At 36.8% G+C, this 17,975-nt stretch overlaps 1 protein-coding gene across 2 annotated transcripts; it reads right to left on the bottom strand.

Annotated features, from left to right (window-relative positions):
* Window positions 1-3,447: 3,447 nt before the first annotated feature.
* Window positions 3,448-17,168, bottom strand: LOC306877844 (syntaxin-17-like). 2 transcript variants are annotated; one of them, XM_079429836.1, is made up of 8 exons: window positions 17,044-17,168; window positions 15,889-16,077; window positions 15,502-15,567; window positions 12,624-12,840; window positions 12,410-12,519; window positions 12,271-12,321; window positions 7,449-7,535; window positions 3,448-4,487 (listed from the first exon to the last, which is right to left on the bottom strand). In XM_079429836.1, the coding sequence occupies exons 2-8, from the start codon at window positions 16,012-16,014 to the stop codon at window positions 4,248-4,250; spliced, it is 897 nt and encodes a 298-aa protein (XP_079285962.1). In that variant the 5' UTR covers window positions 16,015-16,077; window positions 17,044-17,168; the 3' UTR covers window positions 3,448-4,247. The 2 variants fall into 2 exon arrangements, with proteins under 2 accessions (XP_079285962.1, XP_079285961.1); XM_079429835.1 differs by having other exon boundaries at window positions 3,454-4,487; window positions 12,410-12,546.
* Window positions 17,169-17,975: the final 807 nt, after the last annotated feature.

Raw genomic sequence — 17,975 nt, 5'->3', positions numbered from 1 at the left:
AAGTTGAACGATTCTCTTTTATCTGCGTAACAAAGGTATTTTGAGGAACGATGATTACCAAACAGTGTCAGTTCCCACTGATTTCTGTTTGTCTGTACATCGGAAGTCAATAGAATCAAAATTGTTTGGTTACCATCATTCTTCAAAATATCTTCTTTTTCATTCTGCAGAAGAAAGTTTGGAATAACACGAGGGTGAATAATGATTCACTCAGAATTTTTAATGTTGCACAGACTATCACTTTAAAGGTGTGGGACCTAAAAGATTGTGCATTTTTATCCAGATTTCCTGTTCTGATGATCTAAAGTTGGGGAGCAATGTCATAAAGACAAAATAATGCCTTGTGAGCACTTCATCTGCCCACCAACATTGGGCTATGGCCTTCTACTGCGGCAGACTCAGATGACTAAACTGAGATTAAAAAAAGGTTTTTAGGTTTAAGATAACATCAAGAAAGTGAGCCTAAGGTTGCACAAAGGATGTAACTGCTAAAAAAGGCCTGATTTAATCAGTCATGTTTTCTTAATATTTGTCAATAGTCATTTGATCTTGCGATATAACGAAACTATGTATGTCCCAAAGTCAACAGGTGGTGTAAACAGGCAGTATGCACTCAATGTACTGTAAAAAGTATACATCAAGACAGCTACAGCTTGTCACTATAGGGCGGTCTCCTTAAAGGTACATCTTTGTACCTTATCTACCCCTTAAGGGGCCATATTAGTGCCTTGCTGTATTAGCGACCAGGTGAAGGAACAATTTTTTTGAAGAGAGTTTTGGGGGCTGCATCATCATCCAAATGTCACTGACAGGGCTCACAGACCCTCCTAAACAGTGCATGCAGCAACATCTGCTACTTTAATCATGAGCAACTACACTGAACAAAATTATAAACGCAACACTTTTGTCAGCTCATGAAAAATGGGGGCAAAAACAAAAGTGTTGCGTTTATAATTTTGTTCAGTGTATATTGAAACTGCGTTTCAAAGACTATTTGAAGAATTGTTGCATTCATAAGTGGCTTCTTTGACAAATAAAGTGATTACATTTCTTGAATGAAATTATTGAAAATGACCCACAGTCCTTCAGTGCTGTTATTGTTAACTAGGGTTGCAAAAATTTGGAAAATTTCCAGTAAATTTCAGAAATTTTGGAAACTTTCCAGGATTTTTTGGAATATTCCAGGGATTTTGGGAAAGTTTCCACATTTTTGCAACCCTAGTGAATTAGAAATGAACTGAAATACTCTGTAATAAATACGTCTACACTTACAGTAAGTAATAAAATTACAAAAAAAAAAAAATATATATATATAAAATTTTTCTAATTCAATTTATGAAAATGACAACAGCACAAAATTAAATTACTAAAAATAAAAAAAATTGAAAATATGAAATGAACATCAAAATATGAATAAAAACAAAAGTAAATAAATAGTACTGAAAACCGTTGTCCATTTAAAATGCGGGTAAATTCAGTTTTCGGTGACCAAAGCTACTCAATCAGCTTAGATTTCTGTCAAATATTATATAATTTAAGTGACAGTTCAACAAATTAAAATTATTTCATCAATTTACTAATGTGTTCAAAACCTGTGACAATTACTTTCTTCTGTGAAACAAAAAAATTAAATTTCTAAAAATTATCTCAGCATTTTTTTGATCCACTGTTATTTGTTTTGTTCAAAGGACAAAAAGTGTTAAAAGTATTGTCTTGTGTGTTTGACAGAAAGAAAGTCGTACAGGTTTGGAACAACAAGAGAGCGAGTACATGACAGAATTTTAATTTTTGGGTGAACTATCCATTTAAAGTGTTATCTATCTTAATAACCTGCTCAGTAATTTGCCTCTAAATGCTATATCTTTAGCTTAATGTTTAAAGTACTTTTTTAATAAGATATTTAGGCCACAAGTTGGTTATTAAAAGTGTGGGGAAAACAGCTTTGAATATGGAGAATATTCAAATGACAGTGTACAAACTCTTGGAACTGTCTTTGCACAATGTTTTTATGAAATATTTACAATTATTTCTAACTATAAACTTCTAGGGAAGCTGACCTAAAGTGACTACGGTTTCTCCTCCACCATCCTTATCTTCAGACATCAAAGAAGACTTATCTTTAGCTTTGTCTTTATAGTAAAATGGAAATGATCTGAAGTGGGTGTTTAAAGGAGACACAAGAAAAAGGGTCTCTGATGTCATGAAACATCTTCCCGCCCACAGCAGGAACCCATGACATAACGACACCTATGGAGATTACATCACAGAGCACCACAGATGGCCTGCTGTATTTTCCATTTGAGTGCGCGAGCGTGTTCGCACAGAATGTGGAAAGTGCAACGTGTCTGCCACTCGGCTGTGTGCAGGTCAGTCGCCTGGGACTTTCCCTCCGAACACATGCAGAGCTCAGCACTCGGGCTATCTCGCTTGTGTATCACGCACAGGGTGGCTTGCATGTGCTCTTGGAGACGTTCATTCGCCCCTTCATAGGGGAAGTCCAGTGTGTTGTGTTGTGAGGAAGGCGTGGGGGCCAGTGTGAGTCTCAGACCCGGCTCCATGTTTGTGAGGGGATGCCCCTGCTCACCCCAAAAAACAACGCGTGAGACCGGGGGCAGCAGAAGTCAGGACAAAAACAAATTTAACTTTGTTTTTGTTTTTTTAAATGAGAAGTTGGTTTTTAAAAAACTGCTACTGAATCCTTTGATAAAGCATATGTTGTAGTTCCTATAGAAGAGAACGAGTGTTTGATGATAGACAATTTTTTTTTCTCTATTTTTGACATGAAACTAAAATAAGGGGTGGATAAACCATAAAAGGTTATTGTTCTTTTCTGCTGGCCCTTCGGGACCGTAATCAAATAACATTCAAATGTTGTTTGTGCTGAAGGAGGTCTCACAGTGCATTGATTTCAGTATTAGATTTGCCTCTCTGAAGCTTGTATTATCAAAGCCTTACAGGGAAACCTAACCCAAATCTATCAGCTACCCCAGCAACACATGAAATACACGAGCAACCTGGGCAAACCCAGTTGAAAAGGATGTTTTATCTAAACCTGAGCATTGTTTTTCAGAAAAATCTTGATCAGATGTGTTAACTGCTAGGAAAAACATAAAAGATAATCAAAAATCACACATGAAGCACTGGTATTTCCAGTTACAGCTATTACCCAAGAAACCGATTATCCTCTTCAATGAGCGATTATAATTTAACTTGTCTTGTATATGTACAGTTATAAGCCTTAAGCTATAAGTATTGCCATAAGCATCAATTCTGTTTATGTATGTGTATATATATATATATATATATATATATATGTGTGTGTGTGTGTGTGTATATATATATATAAATATATATACATATGTGTGTGTATGTATGTATATATGTATATATCATATTGAAACAAATCAGTAAATTTTTATATTAATTATCCATTACAATGGGTTATTTAGTGTTACTGAAATTGTATTTATTTTTAGCAGCCCGAGTCATTAGATATCTGAAATGTTGAATTTATCAAAATTTAAGACAAAACAAGCATTCATGGGCTCCACAGAATATGGAAACTATATCATCATTTTAACGGCATAATTTATCATTGATAATGATGCGTTTTAATTGTTTATTCATAATGTGCTGTTTCTCACTACTGTACATTTCCTCCATTCTTATATCTGTGATACATATAAACCTTAAGTATTTTACAAAGAATCAATGTTTCATTTATATCTACTCATAACCCATGAACAAATTTGAAAAGAAATGCATCAGTTACAAAACCACTTAGGGGCATTTTAAGGGTTTATCATGAAATTCTGCAAGAATCCTGCAATTTTACCACAACAAAACCTACATATCTGTAGTAAACAGAACCGTGTGACCTACTGCAAATCCTCAGTATGCATAACAAATCTTACTGTTATATAGTTCATACAACAATCACCTATAATCGTTAACCACCTCTAACACCTACAGTCACATTACTGCAACAAAGGTCAATCAGCTGTTCGGCAGCAGTCAGATGATGGAATAAGGCCTTGTTTGCTTTGGCATAGGAATGAATGATAAATTAAGGCAAAAGGAAAATTAGCAGGTCCACTTGTGCATGTGTGCACTGCGTGTAGGAGTTATTCTGCAGTTGTGGTTGTTTTATGTGCATTGAGCGTCTGGTGTTTATTTCAGAACGCGCGTGGGTCTGCAACTCCGTCGTCTCGTGGCCTCTTGTACAAAAACAAATGTGCTCGAGTGTGTCACTGAGTGTCGTTCTTACTGTTGTTGTTGCTGCTCTTAAGCTGTTGTAGCTGCAGGTCGATTCTTTCTTTCCTCTTCCGTTGGATCAGGTTGCCCCCGGCGAAACCAAGTAGTCCCCCCCCCATGGCAGCGGCGACCCCCGCCACTTTAAATCCTGCTAAGAGTCCCAGCGGCCCCCCTAGCACTCCCCCCACCACTGCACCCGCCAAGGGCAAAACCGCCAGCTTCGAACGGGCCGCCTGTGGAGAAAAAGCACATAAACACTATATCTACAGACAGACAGACAGACAGACAGACAGACAGACAGACAGACAGACAGACAGACAGATAGATAGATAGATAGATAGAACATATGTACACAGTCATTGTGGATGTTCACAATAAAGGGAAAAAAATATTTAATATGTAACATATTTAATATAATTAAATAACTATTTAAAGGGGTCATCGGATGCAAAATTCACTTTACAAGTTGTTTCAACATAAATGTGTGTTGGAAGTGTGTGTACACATCCATCCTATAATGATAAAAATCCACGCAGTGTTAAAACCATTTTAAAATCCTCCCTCTCAAATCAGGCTGTTCTGAGATTCCTGTCAGAATGACATAGTTCTGTACAGACCGCTCCCACAATAGTTGATTGACAGGGCCGTCTTACCTTAGACCCGCCCTGAGTGAACTGAAAACAGTCCTACTGACTTCGGTGCAGGGGAAGACAAGAAGATGTCTCCGATTAAGCGATTGAGGTTGTTGCATGTAATAATGAATATAGCAGTCGTCATTTACTCCCGCCATCTGAACCGCTTAGCAGAGGATTAACGTTATTTTCATTTTGAAGAGAATGTGCTGATCCCCGATCTACATAAATGCATCTATGTCCGCCCGAATCATTCTTTATCTACAGAAGAAGACACACATATACGTACATATTTACATATAGACACATTATTTTCCTAATAATGTGCTAGTTAGCCAGTTTCGCGGCTGAAGTTTAGTATGCTCCATAGATATATATACATAGATACCTCATTATCGACTGTTTCTATTGGCCGCGATACGTAAGCCATCCGCCATTTTTGGAACGGCCTGTGAATCTTTTGAGTGCACTGACTGTGTGCGTCTATAACAGCAAGTTATACGCTTGTATATATTTGAATATTCATTGATTAATGCGAGATGGCTGACGCGTCAACGTACCTGGAGCAGTCGAATAGGAATTAAAATCTACATAATGGTCTGCTCGTCACTCCACAGAAGAGAGGGACGGAGTCAGCAGAGCTCACTAGAATTTAAAGAAACATTGACTATAACAGCGTGCTGAAAACAGAGCAGATTTTGACAGGGTAAAGAAGGTGTTTTTTACACTACTATTGAGAAATTTTAACCAAAGTATGTTATAGACTTCATTAAAACCCTAAAGAATCATATCAACTTGTGTAAAATGGGCATCCGATGACCCCTTTAATAATAACAATAATAACGATTTAACAATAACAAAAACAACTATTATTATTATTATATTAGTATTAGTTTCCTTGCTATGATAATTAATATAATTATTAAATATTCTTAAAAATATAAAAAAAATCCTCTCCATAATACCATTTCCTGTTTTTTTACATATTCATGCATGTTTGTTGAATCACATAACCTATTTTCAGATATCAATAAGTGAAGTTTTTTTAAACATAATCATAATAATAAACCATTTAAAGAGTTCTTTTCAAGAAATGTATTCTTTTAATTATTATTTAATTAAAATTTTTCCTCATTATTTCAGGACAATTATCCTCTTGATATTTTTTACTTGATGCCAAAATAAAAATAATTAGAATTTCTGAAATAATACTCAATCAACACAAACTCAGCACACCTGAGAAATAGATATGTGCGGGATAATATTTTTTATTAATTTCTGAAATTAAAAAAATGCTCATTATTTCAAGTCATTGTATCTGTGTGCATTCTGTATGTATTTTTGAGTAAATTAATAAAAATGTGCCTCATATCCCACATGCAATGTGCATGAAAGCATCAAACAGGTGAGAACTGAATCATTTAGGCGGCATCAATGTCCCAAAACGCTGTTTGAACTAACACGCTTTTCATGTGCTGTTTTTCTGATAACCAAACAATTTTGAAGTCTTTCATGTCCAGTTTCCAGCCAAACAGAAACATACGTAGTGGTATGTAAACACACACACAATATTAATCAGAGATCTAAAAAAAAAAAGCCACGATGAAATTGGACCTGTGCAGATCAAACCAGACCTGGTAAATTAATTTGATATCAGGTAAAAAGAAAACTCCCTTAGCCAGATTATTCTTTAATTAGTACAACGAAACAAGCCCCCCAGTGCGCGCATACACAATTTAATTTCAGTGAAGATATGTCAACTTTAAAGGCAGGGTCGACCATCAAATGCCACCTTTCCTCTCTTCTCATCTCTCTTTCACTCTTTCTCATGCTCTCGTTCTCTGTCATCTCATCATCTTCACAAGGCAGGGTTAACCAAGCAGTTAATTATGTGTGGAGAGAAAGATTGAGGAAGTAACTCATGTTATTCGGATATGCCTGAGCCAGCACTTTAAGGACTGACTTTGTGTGTGTGTGTGTTTCAGAAATATTTATGTCTTTAGCGGTGTGTGTGTGAGTGTGTGTTGACCACCCCCTGTCCTTTTCAGCAGTCACAGAGGTGGGTCCACTTTCTACACGGACATCAGACAAAATACTCAATAGAACTGCATTAACTCTAAACTCCAAAAAAGAGAAACATTTCAATTGAGACTCGATCAATAAAACACATACAAACCCTCGTTCGCACGCAAACACACACGGCCCATGCCTCCATGTTTCACCCTTCCCTTGCTTTCTCTGTCAAAAGTTGGCGTGAGTATGTGTGTGTATATGTATCGAACCCCCAGCAGGAACTCGAATGCTGTTTATAGACTCTCTTTTACACTCTTTAGACTTCCATGCGCTCGCGCACACATCGACTCCATGCGAGGGGCCAACCAACACACATCGATCCCTCTCCACTCCATGCCTTCCGCCACCATCGCCACCCCTCTCTCTCTCATAATTGTGGTTTCCTTGCGTTCTGAGGTGGATCAATGGGCTGATGGCAGGGTAGGCCGAGTGAAGCAGGGGGGTAGAGTGGAATCGATCCCCTAGCAGGAGTGTCCCCTCTCCCCTTACCTTCCCTAGGCTCTGGGTCCCCTCCTCCACATTAGCGGCTGCTATGCTAACATTGGCCTCAATGCTGTCAATCTTCTCCTGCTGAGCCTAAGACAGAAAGACACAAGTTACAGACTGTCCATACACACAAAATCCATAATACTCCAGACAAGGTATAGGAGAAGTTGATAAATGTGTGTGTGTGTGTGTGTGTATATATATATTAGAGCTGTCAAATTAATCGAAATTGCATCCAAAATCAGTTTGTGCTTACCTAATGTATGTGTACTTTGTATATGTAAATATAAATACACACACACCTATATATATATATATATATATACAGTGGATATAAAAAGTCTACACATCCCTGTTAAAAAGCCAGGTTTCTGTGGTGTAAAAAAAAATGAGACCAAGATGAATCATTTCAGAACTTTTTCCACCTTAAATGTAAACTATAACCTGCACAACTCAATTAAAAACAAACTGAAATCTTTTAGGAAAGGGGGAGTAAAAATAAAAAACTAAAATAATGTGTTTGCATAAGTGTGCACACCCTCTTATAACTAAGGATGTGGCTGTGCTCAGAATTAAGCAATCACATTCAAACTCATGTTAAATAGGAGTCAGTACACACCTGCAATCATTTAAAGTGCCCCAATAAAGTTTAGCTGTTCTAGTAGGCTTTTCCTGACATTTTCTTAGTCACATCTTACAGCAAAAGCCATGGTCTGCAGAGAGCTTCCAAAGCATCAGAGGGATCTCATTGTTAAAAGGTATCATTCAGGAGAAGGGTACAAAAGTATTTCCAAGGCATTAGATATACCATGAAGACATGAAGATATGAACACAGTGAAGACAATCATCATAAAGTGGAGAAAATATGGCACAACAGTGATATTACCATGAGCTGGACGTCCCTCCAAAATTGATGAAAAGATGAGAAGAAAAGGCTGCCAAGAGGCCTACAGCAACATTAAAGGAGCTGCAGGAAATTCTGGCAAGTACTGGCTGTGTATAGTATATGTGACAACAATCTCCCATATTCTTCATATGTCTGGGCAATGGGGTAGGGTGGCGTGGCAAAAAAAAAATCCAAGCCCAGCTAAATTTAGCAAAAACACAGTTTAAGTCTTCCAAAAAGCATGTGGGAAAATGTGTTATGGTCTGATGAAACCAAGGTTGAACTTTTTGGTCATAATTCTAAAAGGTAAGTTTGGCAAAAAAAACAACACTGCACATCACCAAAGGAACACCATACCCACAGTGAAGCATGGTGGAGGCAGCATCATGCTTTGGCGCTGTTTTTCTTCAGCTGGAACTGGGGCCTTAGTCAAGATGGAGGGAATTATGAACAGTTCCAAATACCAGTCAATATTGGCACAAAACCTTCAGGCTTCTGTTAGAAAGCTGAAGATGAAGAGGAACTTTATCTTTCAGCATGACAACAACCCAAAGCATACATCCAGATCAACAAAAGAATGGCTTCACCAGAAGAATACTGAAGTTTTGGAATGGCCCAGCCAGAGCCTAGATCTGAATCAGATTGAAAATCTGTGGGGTGATCTGAAGAGGGCTGTGCACAGGAGATGCCCTCGCAATCTGACAGATTTGGAGCGTTTTTGCAAAGAAGAATGGGCAAATATTGCTAAGTCAAGATGTGCCATGCTGATAGACTCATATCCAAAAAGACGAGTGGTGTAATAAAATCAAAAGGTTCTTCAACAAAGTCTTAGTTTAAGGGTGTGCACACTTATGCAACCACATTATTTTAGTTTTTTATTGTTACTCCCCCTTCCCTAAAAGATTTCAGTTTGTGTTTTAATTGAGTTGTACAGGTTATAGTTTACATTAAAGGTGGAAAAAGTTCAGAAATGATTTATTTTTTACATCATAGAAACCTGTCTTTTTAACAGGGGTGTGTAGACTTTTTATATTCACTGTATTCATAGTTATGAATTATGAATTTTGTGATTTACATGATAAATATACATATATATTACATACATTTCTTAAATATGTACGTATATGTGTGTATTTATATATAAATATACACAATACACACATACATTATGTAAATGCAAACTTCTATTTTGGATGTGATTAATCGATTTGACAGCATATATATATATATATATATACACACACACACACACAAAATGTCAAGTTTTATTTTATAAACTACTTGGTATATTTGTTCTTAAAAATCTATAAATATATATATATATATATATATATATATATATATATATATATATATATATATATATATATATATATACAAACAAACAAAATATCAAGTTTTTATTTTATAAACTACTTGGTATATTTGTTCTTAAACATCTATACAAATATATATATATATATATATATAAATTCTAAACTTCTACATAAATACTTCATTATAATTAATTATGTACAATAATTAGAAAAATGCTGTTTAAAACAGTTTTATATGCCTATATGTGACAATCATTTATAAAACAAAATCAAAATCCTATCCCATTGAATATAAAAACACCTCATAAATAGTAAAAAGCAGACAAAGACCTGCTCAGTAGTCTTGATTGTGGATAGCTAGGGGTTTGAGTGCTGGGGCAGAAGGGTGAATGGGAGGGGGCTGGTTGTCGGGGGTAACTGGGTGGTCTGTCGGAAGCTTATGAAATATTCAAAGAGTGGCAGCTGTCTCTCTGTCTAAATCAGTGTGAGCTCTAAGTAATCACTACACACACGTGCACATATAAACGCACACATACACAATAGAGATGGCTGGAAAAATCTTCTGTAACTCTCCAGCACAGAGTTACATGAGCCTGGCCCCTTCCCCTGTGTAGCATGTGTTTGTGTGAAAAGAAATCTGTATTTGCATTGCTCTCTACAGCTCATGGCGACTGTAAAGTTAGTGTTCCTCTTCCGCTTCATTTTGAAACAATTTGTGTGTATGTAAATGTGTCTTGAGTGTGCTTTCTCAGGGCTCAACAATAAGGATGGCCAGTTGGCCCAGGATCAGTGTGAGAGAGTTTCAGGTCAGTTGATGAACAGTCTCTATCTGACCAGTGATCCACTGCCACTAAATCTAACATGTGTTGATCCTGTATATGTGCTTTTATGTCTTGCAGACTTAAACATTTGGTTTTCTGAAATGTACTGGACATTGTTGCTGTGAATTCTGCGGATTTAAATGTCACCAAAGGTTATGTTACATAGATTAGGTTTTGCTGAAATTTCAGGATTGGCCTGTAGGAATCTTAAAAGCAATCAGTAAAGTTATAAAAACATAATATACAGACAAACAGACAGACAGATAGATTTTTTGTGGCACATTTAAAAATACACACTTCTATAAACATATTTCTGTAGTGGGGCCTGTGAGAATGAAATCGTTTTTAGTGAAATCTAATTTCACTTTTACAATTAAGTCCTTCAGTTGGTTAAATAACGGCACGATTCATCATCATCAGTGGAGGAGGACAAGCCAAAACACTCATCGCTAATCAAAATGCTATAAGCACATATTTATTAGTCATCCGCACACACCTTGCCACCTAACCCTGTAAACATACTATTTTAAGACACTCACTAATGACTGGGTACGAAAGCTATTGATGGCTTTCTTTTTCTCTCCCTCCCCTCAGGAGTAGACGATAATCAGCATCATCTGCTCACAAGCTGTATGGATGCTCAAGAGAACACACAGTCATACACGCATACCTCCTGGGGTCATCTTTGGCTCAGTGTTAACGGAATACACTATACTGTGGGTGTCCTCTACAGAGAGGCCAGCGCTAATAAGGCTGGCTATCATCATATTATACTTACCACCATCCAGATCCCATCATCGTTCCCCAAGAGTGTGAAGTGATTACTGGCAGTCACGATCAACTGGTTACTGGTATTAAGCTTTTGTTTTACAGCCCTGAATAAGCTAAAAGGAGCTTGTAGATACATATGAAGCAGAATGACAGGAAACATACACAAAATATAATTATTAAAAGGGGCATTTTTGAAACATTTTCCCCTTAGGTTCACTATTAGTCCAGGGCTGGTTTTGGACCAAAAATGTCTCATTGTTATAAGGAACATTACTTTTAAAAGTAATGCAGTACATTGTTACTATGCAGAACCTATATAGTATAATCTAGTTACCCATGATGTGTTCCTTTAAATAACCCTAAAAGCGATAGTCTAAAAACTCCCTCTCATGTCATTGCAAACCTGTATGACTTTCTTTCTTTGGTGCTACATAAAAGAAGATTTTTGAAAGAAAACTAGTAACCAAACAGCAAAATTTCATTAACAAAAAATACAATGGAAGTCAATGGGAAGGTAACATCATTTGGTTATGAACATTCTTCAAAATATCTTCTTTTGTGTTCTACTGAAAAAGAAAGTCATACAGATTTGGAATAACATGAGGGTGAGTAAACGATGATAAAATTGTAATTTTTGAGTGAACAATCATTTAGAGAGTGAGAGAGAGACACACATGATCTCTCCTCCACCAGTTTTCCAACTGCACATTGTTCTAATAATGGCTGCTATATGGCATGGCTTCTCATTAATCCTCGCTGGTTAGCACATGGCTGACAGACTGTCACCAATCTCTTTATGTATTCTCAATCACACACACACACACACACACACACTGCTGGGATCAATACCACCTTGTTGGCTCTCAGGAGACAAAGCCATTTGTCTGACAGCTCTGCCAAACCTAAGGGTTTTGGTCACCACCTTTTATCAACATACATACCACACATGCTGTCTCTCACTGTCTCTCCCTTCTTTCTTTTGAAAAAACAAAACAAAGAATGAATCGTTTCCATAGCTGTGTGATACTTACATGAACAAGAGTGGAGAACCCGTTTACTAAACCATTTAACTCCAGTAGGTCCTAAACAAACATACCACAACAGTCACACATACTGAAAGTTGTTGTATTCAAATATATTTATGTGTTTGTAAGTGTTTGTGTGTATTACCTCAGCTAAAGAGTCCCAGGACTCAGCGGCATTCTGTTCTAGAGGGATTTTAGGCAGTAGGAGCTGTGTTTGAGTGACAGGGGAACCAGGCAAACCTGTATCACCGTCACCTAACCCATCACATGAAAGTGAAAATGCTTGCAAAAATTAATAATAATAACAACACATCTTGAATAACTTCATACAACATATAAACACACTAAGAAAGACATACTGTGCAATGTCTCTAAGGCAGTGCTTATAGTTTCGTGAGTGCTGATAGTTGGAGCATCCGGCCTATCAATTGCATCCGAGTGAATCTGGAGGAACTCCTGAATGGCAGCGGAGGCTCGATCTCCGATTGGCTGAACAAGTTTCTCCAGAGCTTCTGCATCAGCACTGCGGACCCGCCCACACAACTTCTCCATCTCCCGCAGGTTCGATCGCAACTGCTGCAAGGATGAAAAGTGAAAGTCTTTGTGATAACAAGATCCACCGTTTCATTCACAACCTGTATAATAGTAAATATTATTTTCCTTCTATACAGATTTAACTTGTTAAAGTAAACAAAAAAGTATAAAACAAAATAGAATATATGACAATGAATGATTGTCACAGTTTAACATCTTAGACCCTAAGATCCAACCCAGTCCTGTCATCATTACAGAAATGCCCATGATCTTTCTCAAGACTTAATTTATTTAAGTCTTAATTTATTTAAGATTTAATTATTTTTATTAATCAGACCTGGATATGACAATTTTAAAATTCTCTGTTTTTTCTAGGTTTTTTATGAGCAGAAGCACCCTGTGATTATTTATTTTCTCATTAATTATGAACCAAATGTTGATGAAAACTTGAAGTTATAAATAAAAAAGAACTGGTGCTTTGTCGGAGCCTGTCGATTCCCATCGGCTCACATCCGGAAGCAAACATCTAGCAGGGATCAATTGATTGGCTAATGAAAGCGTTCCACTCAACTGCTCTCAATTCACACTCTAAATAATCATACTCAGGATCATCCCTCCTAACCGATTCACATACACACAGAACACTAAAAACATTACCAACGTATGCGGCTTGCTTTATAATATAGGTTGGCGACACTAAGGATCTCAAAAAGACAGCCAAAATAAATCTTAATCTGGGTCAGTCCAGCCCACCCCCAAAGCTCCTTCTATAGGTGTGTGATGAGAGCAATCTTAGGGTTTTTCCTCTCTTGCTCTTTCTCTTTCTGTCCCCGGGGAGCTACTTTAACAATGTCTGTCTTGTTTCCATCTATTGTCAGTCGTCCACATCTCGCTGACACAGAATCACTTGCAGGCTCTCACACACTCTCTGCGATGGTGGACACAGGAAAGCTCTCTGGCATCTCTGGGGGGACCAGACCTGGGTGCTAAGGTCACACACACACTCTCACGGCACATAACACACTCCAAGGACTGCCCCATGAGAGACCCGGACAGACTCTCAGAGACATTAACACACAGGTTACATACTTGTCTGGCCATTAGGTAGAGAAAAGACATCACATGTACACCATCCAGTACACCAGAGACCTGAGTCAAACATTACTTAATATATAGACACGTCTCACAGCTGTATCAGAACAGGACAAAGGCATCTTTTTATCATGTTCCGAGAGAGAAATTTGTGAATGCACAGATTACTTCCTTTTAGATTCTGTTTAACCTGCATTGAATCTGATCAACATGATGACATTTCTTTTTTGCTTTAAGGAACAGTTCACCAAAACACGAAACGTTTCATTAAGATGTACTTGCCCTCAGGCCTTGCAAGATGTATATGAATTTGTTTCTTCATCGGAAGAGATTTGGAGAAATTTGGCATTACATCACTTGCTCACCAATGGATCCTCAGCAATGAATGGGTGCCATCAGAATGAGAGTCCAAACAGCTGATAAAAGCATCACAGTAATCCACACGACTCCAGTTGATAAATTTTTGTCTTTATAGTGAAAACGTGTTTTTGTAATAAAAAAAAATTATCATTAAGATATTTATGGACTGGAGTGGTTTGGATTACTTGTGGACTATCGTGATGTTTTTATCAGCTGTTTGAACTCCCATTCTGACGGCACCCATTCACTGCAGAGGATCCATTGGTGAACAAGTGAATTAATGCTACATTTCTCCAAATCTTTTTTGATATGAAACTCATCTACCTCTTAGATGGCCCGAAGGTTAATATATCTTCAGCAAATTTTATTTATAATAAAAAAGCAGAATTTACAAGCTGCTCTTTATCATACAATGAAAGTGAATAGTGACCACAGCTGTCAAACTAGTTTTTAAGTTAACTTTGATTTTCAATTTCAATTTCAAACCACTGTGATTGTATGGAAGGAAGCAGCTCAGCTTGATGTCTCCTTATGAGTTCCATTGAGAAAACATCATATAGGGAGAATTAACGATAACAGGATAAGGATAACTTCCATTTTTGCCTAAATGATCCCTTTTAACTGTGCCCATATGATGTTAAGATTTATTATGCATTTTAACCATGGCAACAGCCTGTTACATCACTAAGAATGTTTTGTCTGAGCAACATTCCACAGTGCCTTGTGGCACATGGGAATATTTTCAAACCAGGTCACTACCCTGAGAAAACCAACAAAACCAACAATGAAATGGAGAGATTGTTTTTAACTGAAACATCACATAAGAACCCAAATCCCCCTAGTCGTTAATGGTAATTGTCCTACACTTTGCGACAATGATTTTCCAGTCATTTGCATGTGGATAAGGATTTTTACATTTTATTTTATGGAAATTGAACTCTCAAGAATATTTTAAAGTAAAAAAAATACTTCAGTTGAAAACAGTTGTGCTTCTTAGTATTTTTATGGAAATCGTAATACATTTCAGGATTCTTTGATTAACAGAAAGTTCAATATAACAGCATTTATTTGAAATAGAAATCTTTTATAACATTATAAATGTCTTTACTGTCACTTTTGATCAATTTAATGCATCTTTGCTAAATAAATGTGGCAACATTAAAAAACAAACAAACAATAGTTTTCATTGTCAATCATCATAATTTCAACTTGCAAATGTAAAAAAATTGCTATATTACAATTTTGTTGTACCTGGACAGTGCGGCTGGAGTTGATGTGCTCTTGATGCAGTTTGTCCCACTGACCGTTCCTCTGAAACTGCAACAAGGAAGCTTAGTTAATTTCACCGCTTTAACTGTTTATGCATATTTAATAAAATCTCCTCATGATCACAGCCTGGTAATTCACAATCATCTAGGTTTCCATGGCTATGCAAGTTCCCCAAAACCCTATTATCCTATTAATTGTTCCTCAAGCAGGCTAACCGGGAGAGATTTCAGATACATCATGAGCTGTTCAGCACTCGACTCCCTATGGTGACCGTACACACAGACACATGGCTCTCTGTTGACCATATGCTGAGTTTTGGGTGTGATGTGCTGGGCTTTGCTGTCGCTGTTCATGTGTGTGTGTTTGTACCTTTTCTATGTTGTGTTGGTGCTGGTGCAGTCTCTCCAGGTCAGTGGGAATGGCCACTTTAATGAATTTCTGAATGGGGGGCTCCAGGCGCCGAAGTGGAAGCTTTCCAGCCTCCTCCGCCATCATGACCGTCTCTTATGACCTCTATTATAAGGTCAGTGGCTTAACAAATACATACATAGTCTTTTTCTAAAAGACAGTAAGAGACAATATGACAGTTAAACAATAGATGAAAAGTAGTGCTGGGCAATGATTAATTGCGACTAATCGCATCCAAAATAAAATAAATTTTATGTGTACATAATATGTGTGTGTGTACTGTGTATATTTATTATGCATATATAAATACACATACATACATGCATGCAATATATTTAAGTAAAATGTTTAATAAATTATATAAATAAAAAACATACACACATATATACACATTTTCAAAATACATACTGTATGTGTGTCTTTATATTTACATAATAAATATACACAGTACACACATATATTATATAAACAAAAACTTTTATTTTGGATGTGATTAATAGCGATTAATAGCGAATAGCGTTGCCCAGCACTAATATAAATATATAAATATTAAAACTTACATAATAAATATTATTAAAGACAATACAGTATTACGCTGAGGTGGTGGGTAGAAAAATTACAAGTTAGTAGTACAATAGTAACTTATCAATACAATAGAATCAGATGGCAATAATATGGTACTTTTGATATAGGCTGATACAGGGGCTGAATGCATAATTTTGTACATTGGTATTTACATTGTACTCTGAGATACTTCAAAGAATATAGTCCATCATCACAGCGTTACTATTACTATGTTATATGTGTAGAAAACATGGTAAAACCAAGAATACTAAAGTTCAAGTGTCATATGTCAATATTATGTCAAATGTCAGACTGTCAAATGAGACTGTTACACTGTCAATGTTAGCTGACAAATCAGGACTGTGTTCACATTCTCAAGTTCAACATTATACTTTTAATATGCCATAACAATAAAATCCCTAGGGCAATCAGATGTGTAGAAGTTCAGCTGGCTTGCTACACTCCCTCAACAACAGACACTTTATTCAGATCAGTGATAGTAAACCACATATACTGAAACGGCCTTTTTTTTCAGTTTCAGTCTTTCCTTACCTGTCGATAAAACGGTGAAAGGCGAAGCCCTGCTGTCGGTGATTTTAGTCGCTGTCACTAACTTTGTGTTTGTAAACAGCGGTTTCGCTTTGTGCTGTGTGCAACTACAAAATGTGTCCGTCTGTGGCTCTGAGCGGAACTAAAACTGATTTAAAAGAGTAACGTGCTGGACAACCTTATCATCCAGGGGATAAAACACTTTGCAAACAAACATCGTTTAGTTACGAAAAATGCTAATTGTTGCATATGAAATAGTGAAGCTAAATACTTGAGTTTTTCTGGGAGAGGTAAACTATATGCCTAATATCCACATTTGGACTTGACATTACAATAAAAATGTTTGTTTTCACAGTTTCACTATTTTTAATATGTGTATAGAGTGAGAGAGAAACTTGAAAAAAAAGTGGCATTTCTCTGTTTCACATTTCATAACAATAACATTGTATAATGTCCAATGTACACATATCATTAAAAATATATAGGCCTAGATATAGCTGCTTACCTGGTGTCAGAGATGTGGAGTGTCTTTCTGATTCTAAGCTGCACAAAAAAACTTCCAACAAATCTGTATGTTCAATGAGTTATGTAAAAACGACAGTACATAACTGTTGCCATATCCGAAGAAAGTCTAATACAAAATTTGTCCTGAGGTTTGGAATGATGAGGTTATCAGAAAGTGATTAGATAATGATTACAGAAGTGCATCACAGACTTTAAAATGTTTAAGCATTCTGTGTATATATTTTAAGCATATATATGATGACTTTGAATGTGTTGAGTATAATGAAGGTTCACCGCACACACCTGCTCTTCCCTCAGTGCCTCAATGATCAGTGTTTCCGGCTTTAGGGAACACCGACAGATTAACCACATGTGAGCACTGAGATCCAACCAAAGCCCACTGTGTGCTCCCTCTCTCCCTCCCTTTCTCT

The sequence above is a fragment of the Barbus barbus genome, assembly GCF_936440315.1.
Source record: "Barbus barbus genome assembly, chromosome: 12".
Classification (NCBI taxonomy): Eukaryota; Metazoa; Chordata; class Actinopteri; order Cypriniformes; family Cyprinidae; genus Barbus; species Barbus barbus.
This window is presented reverse-complemented; position numbering and strand designations above follow the sequence as displayed.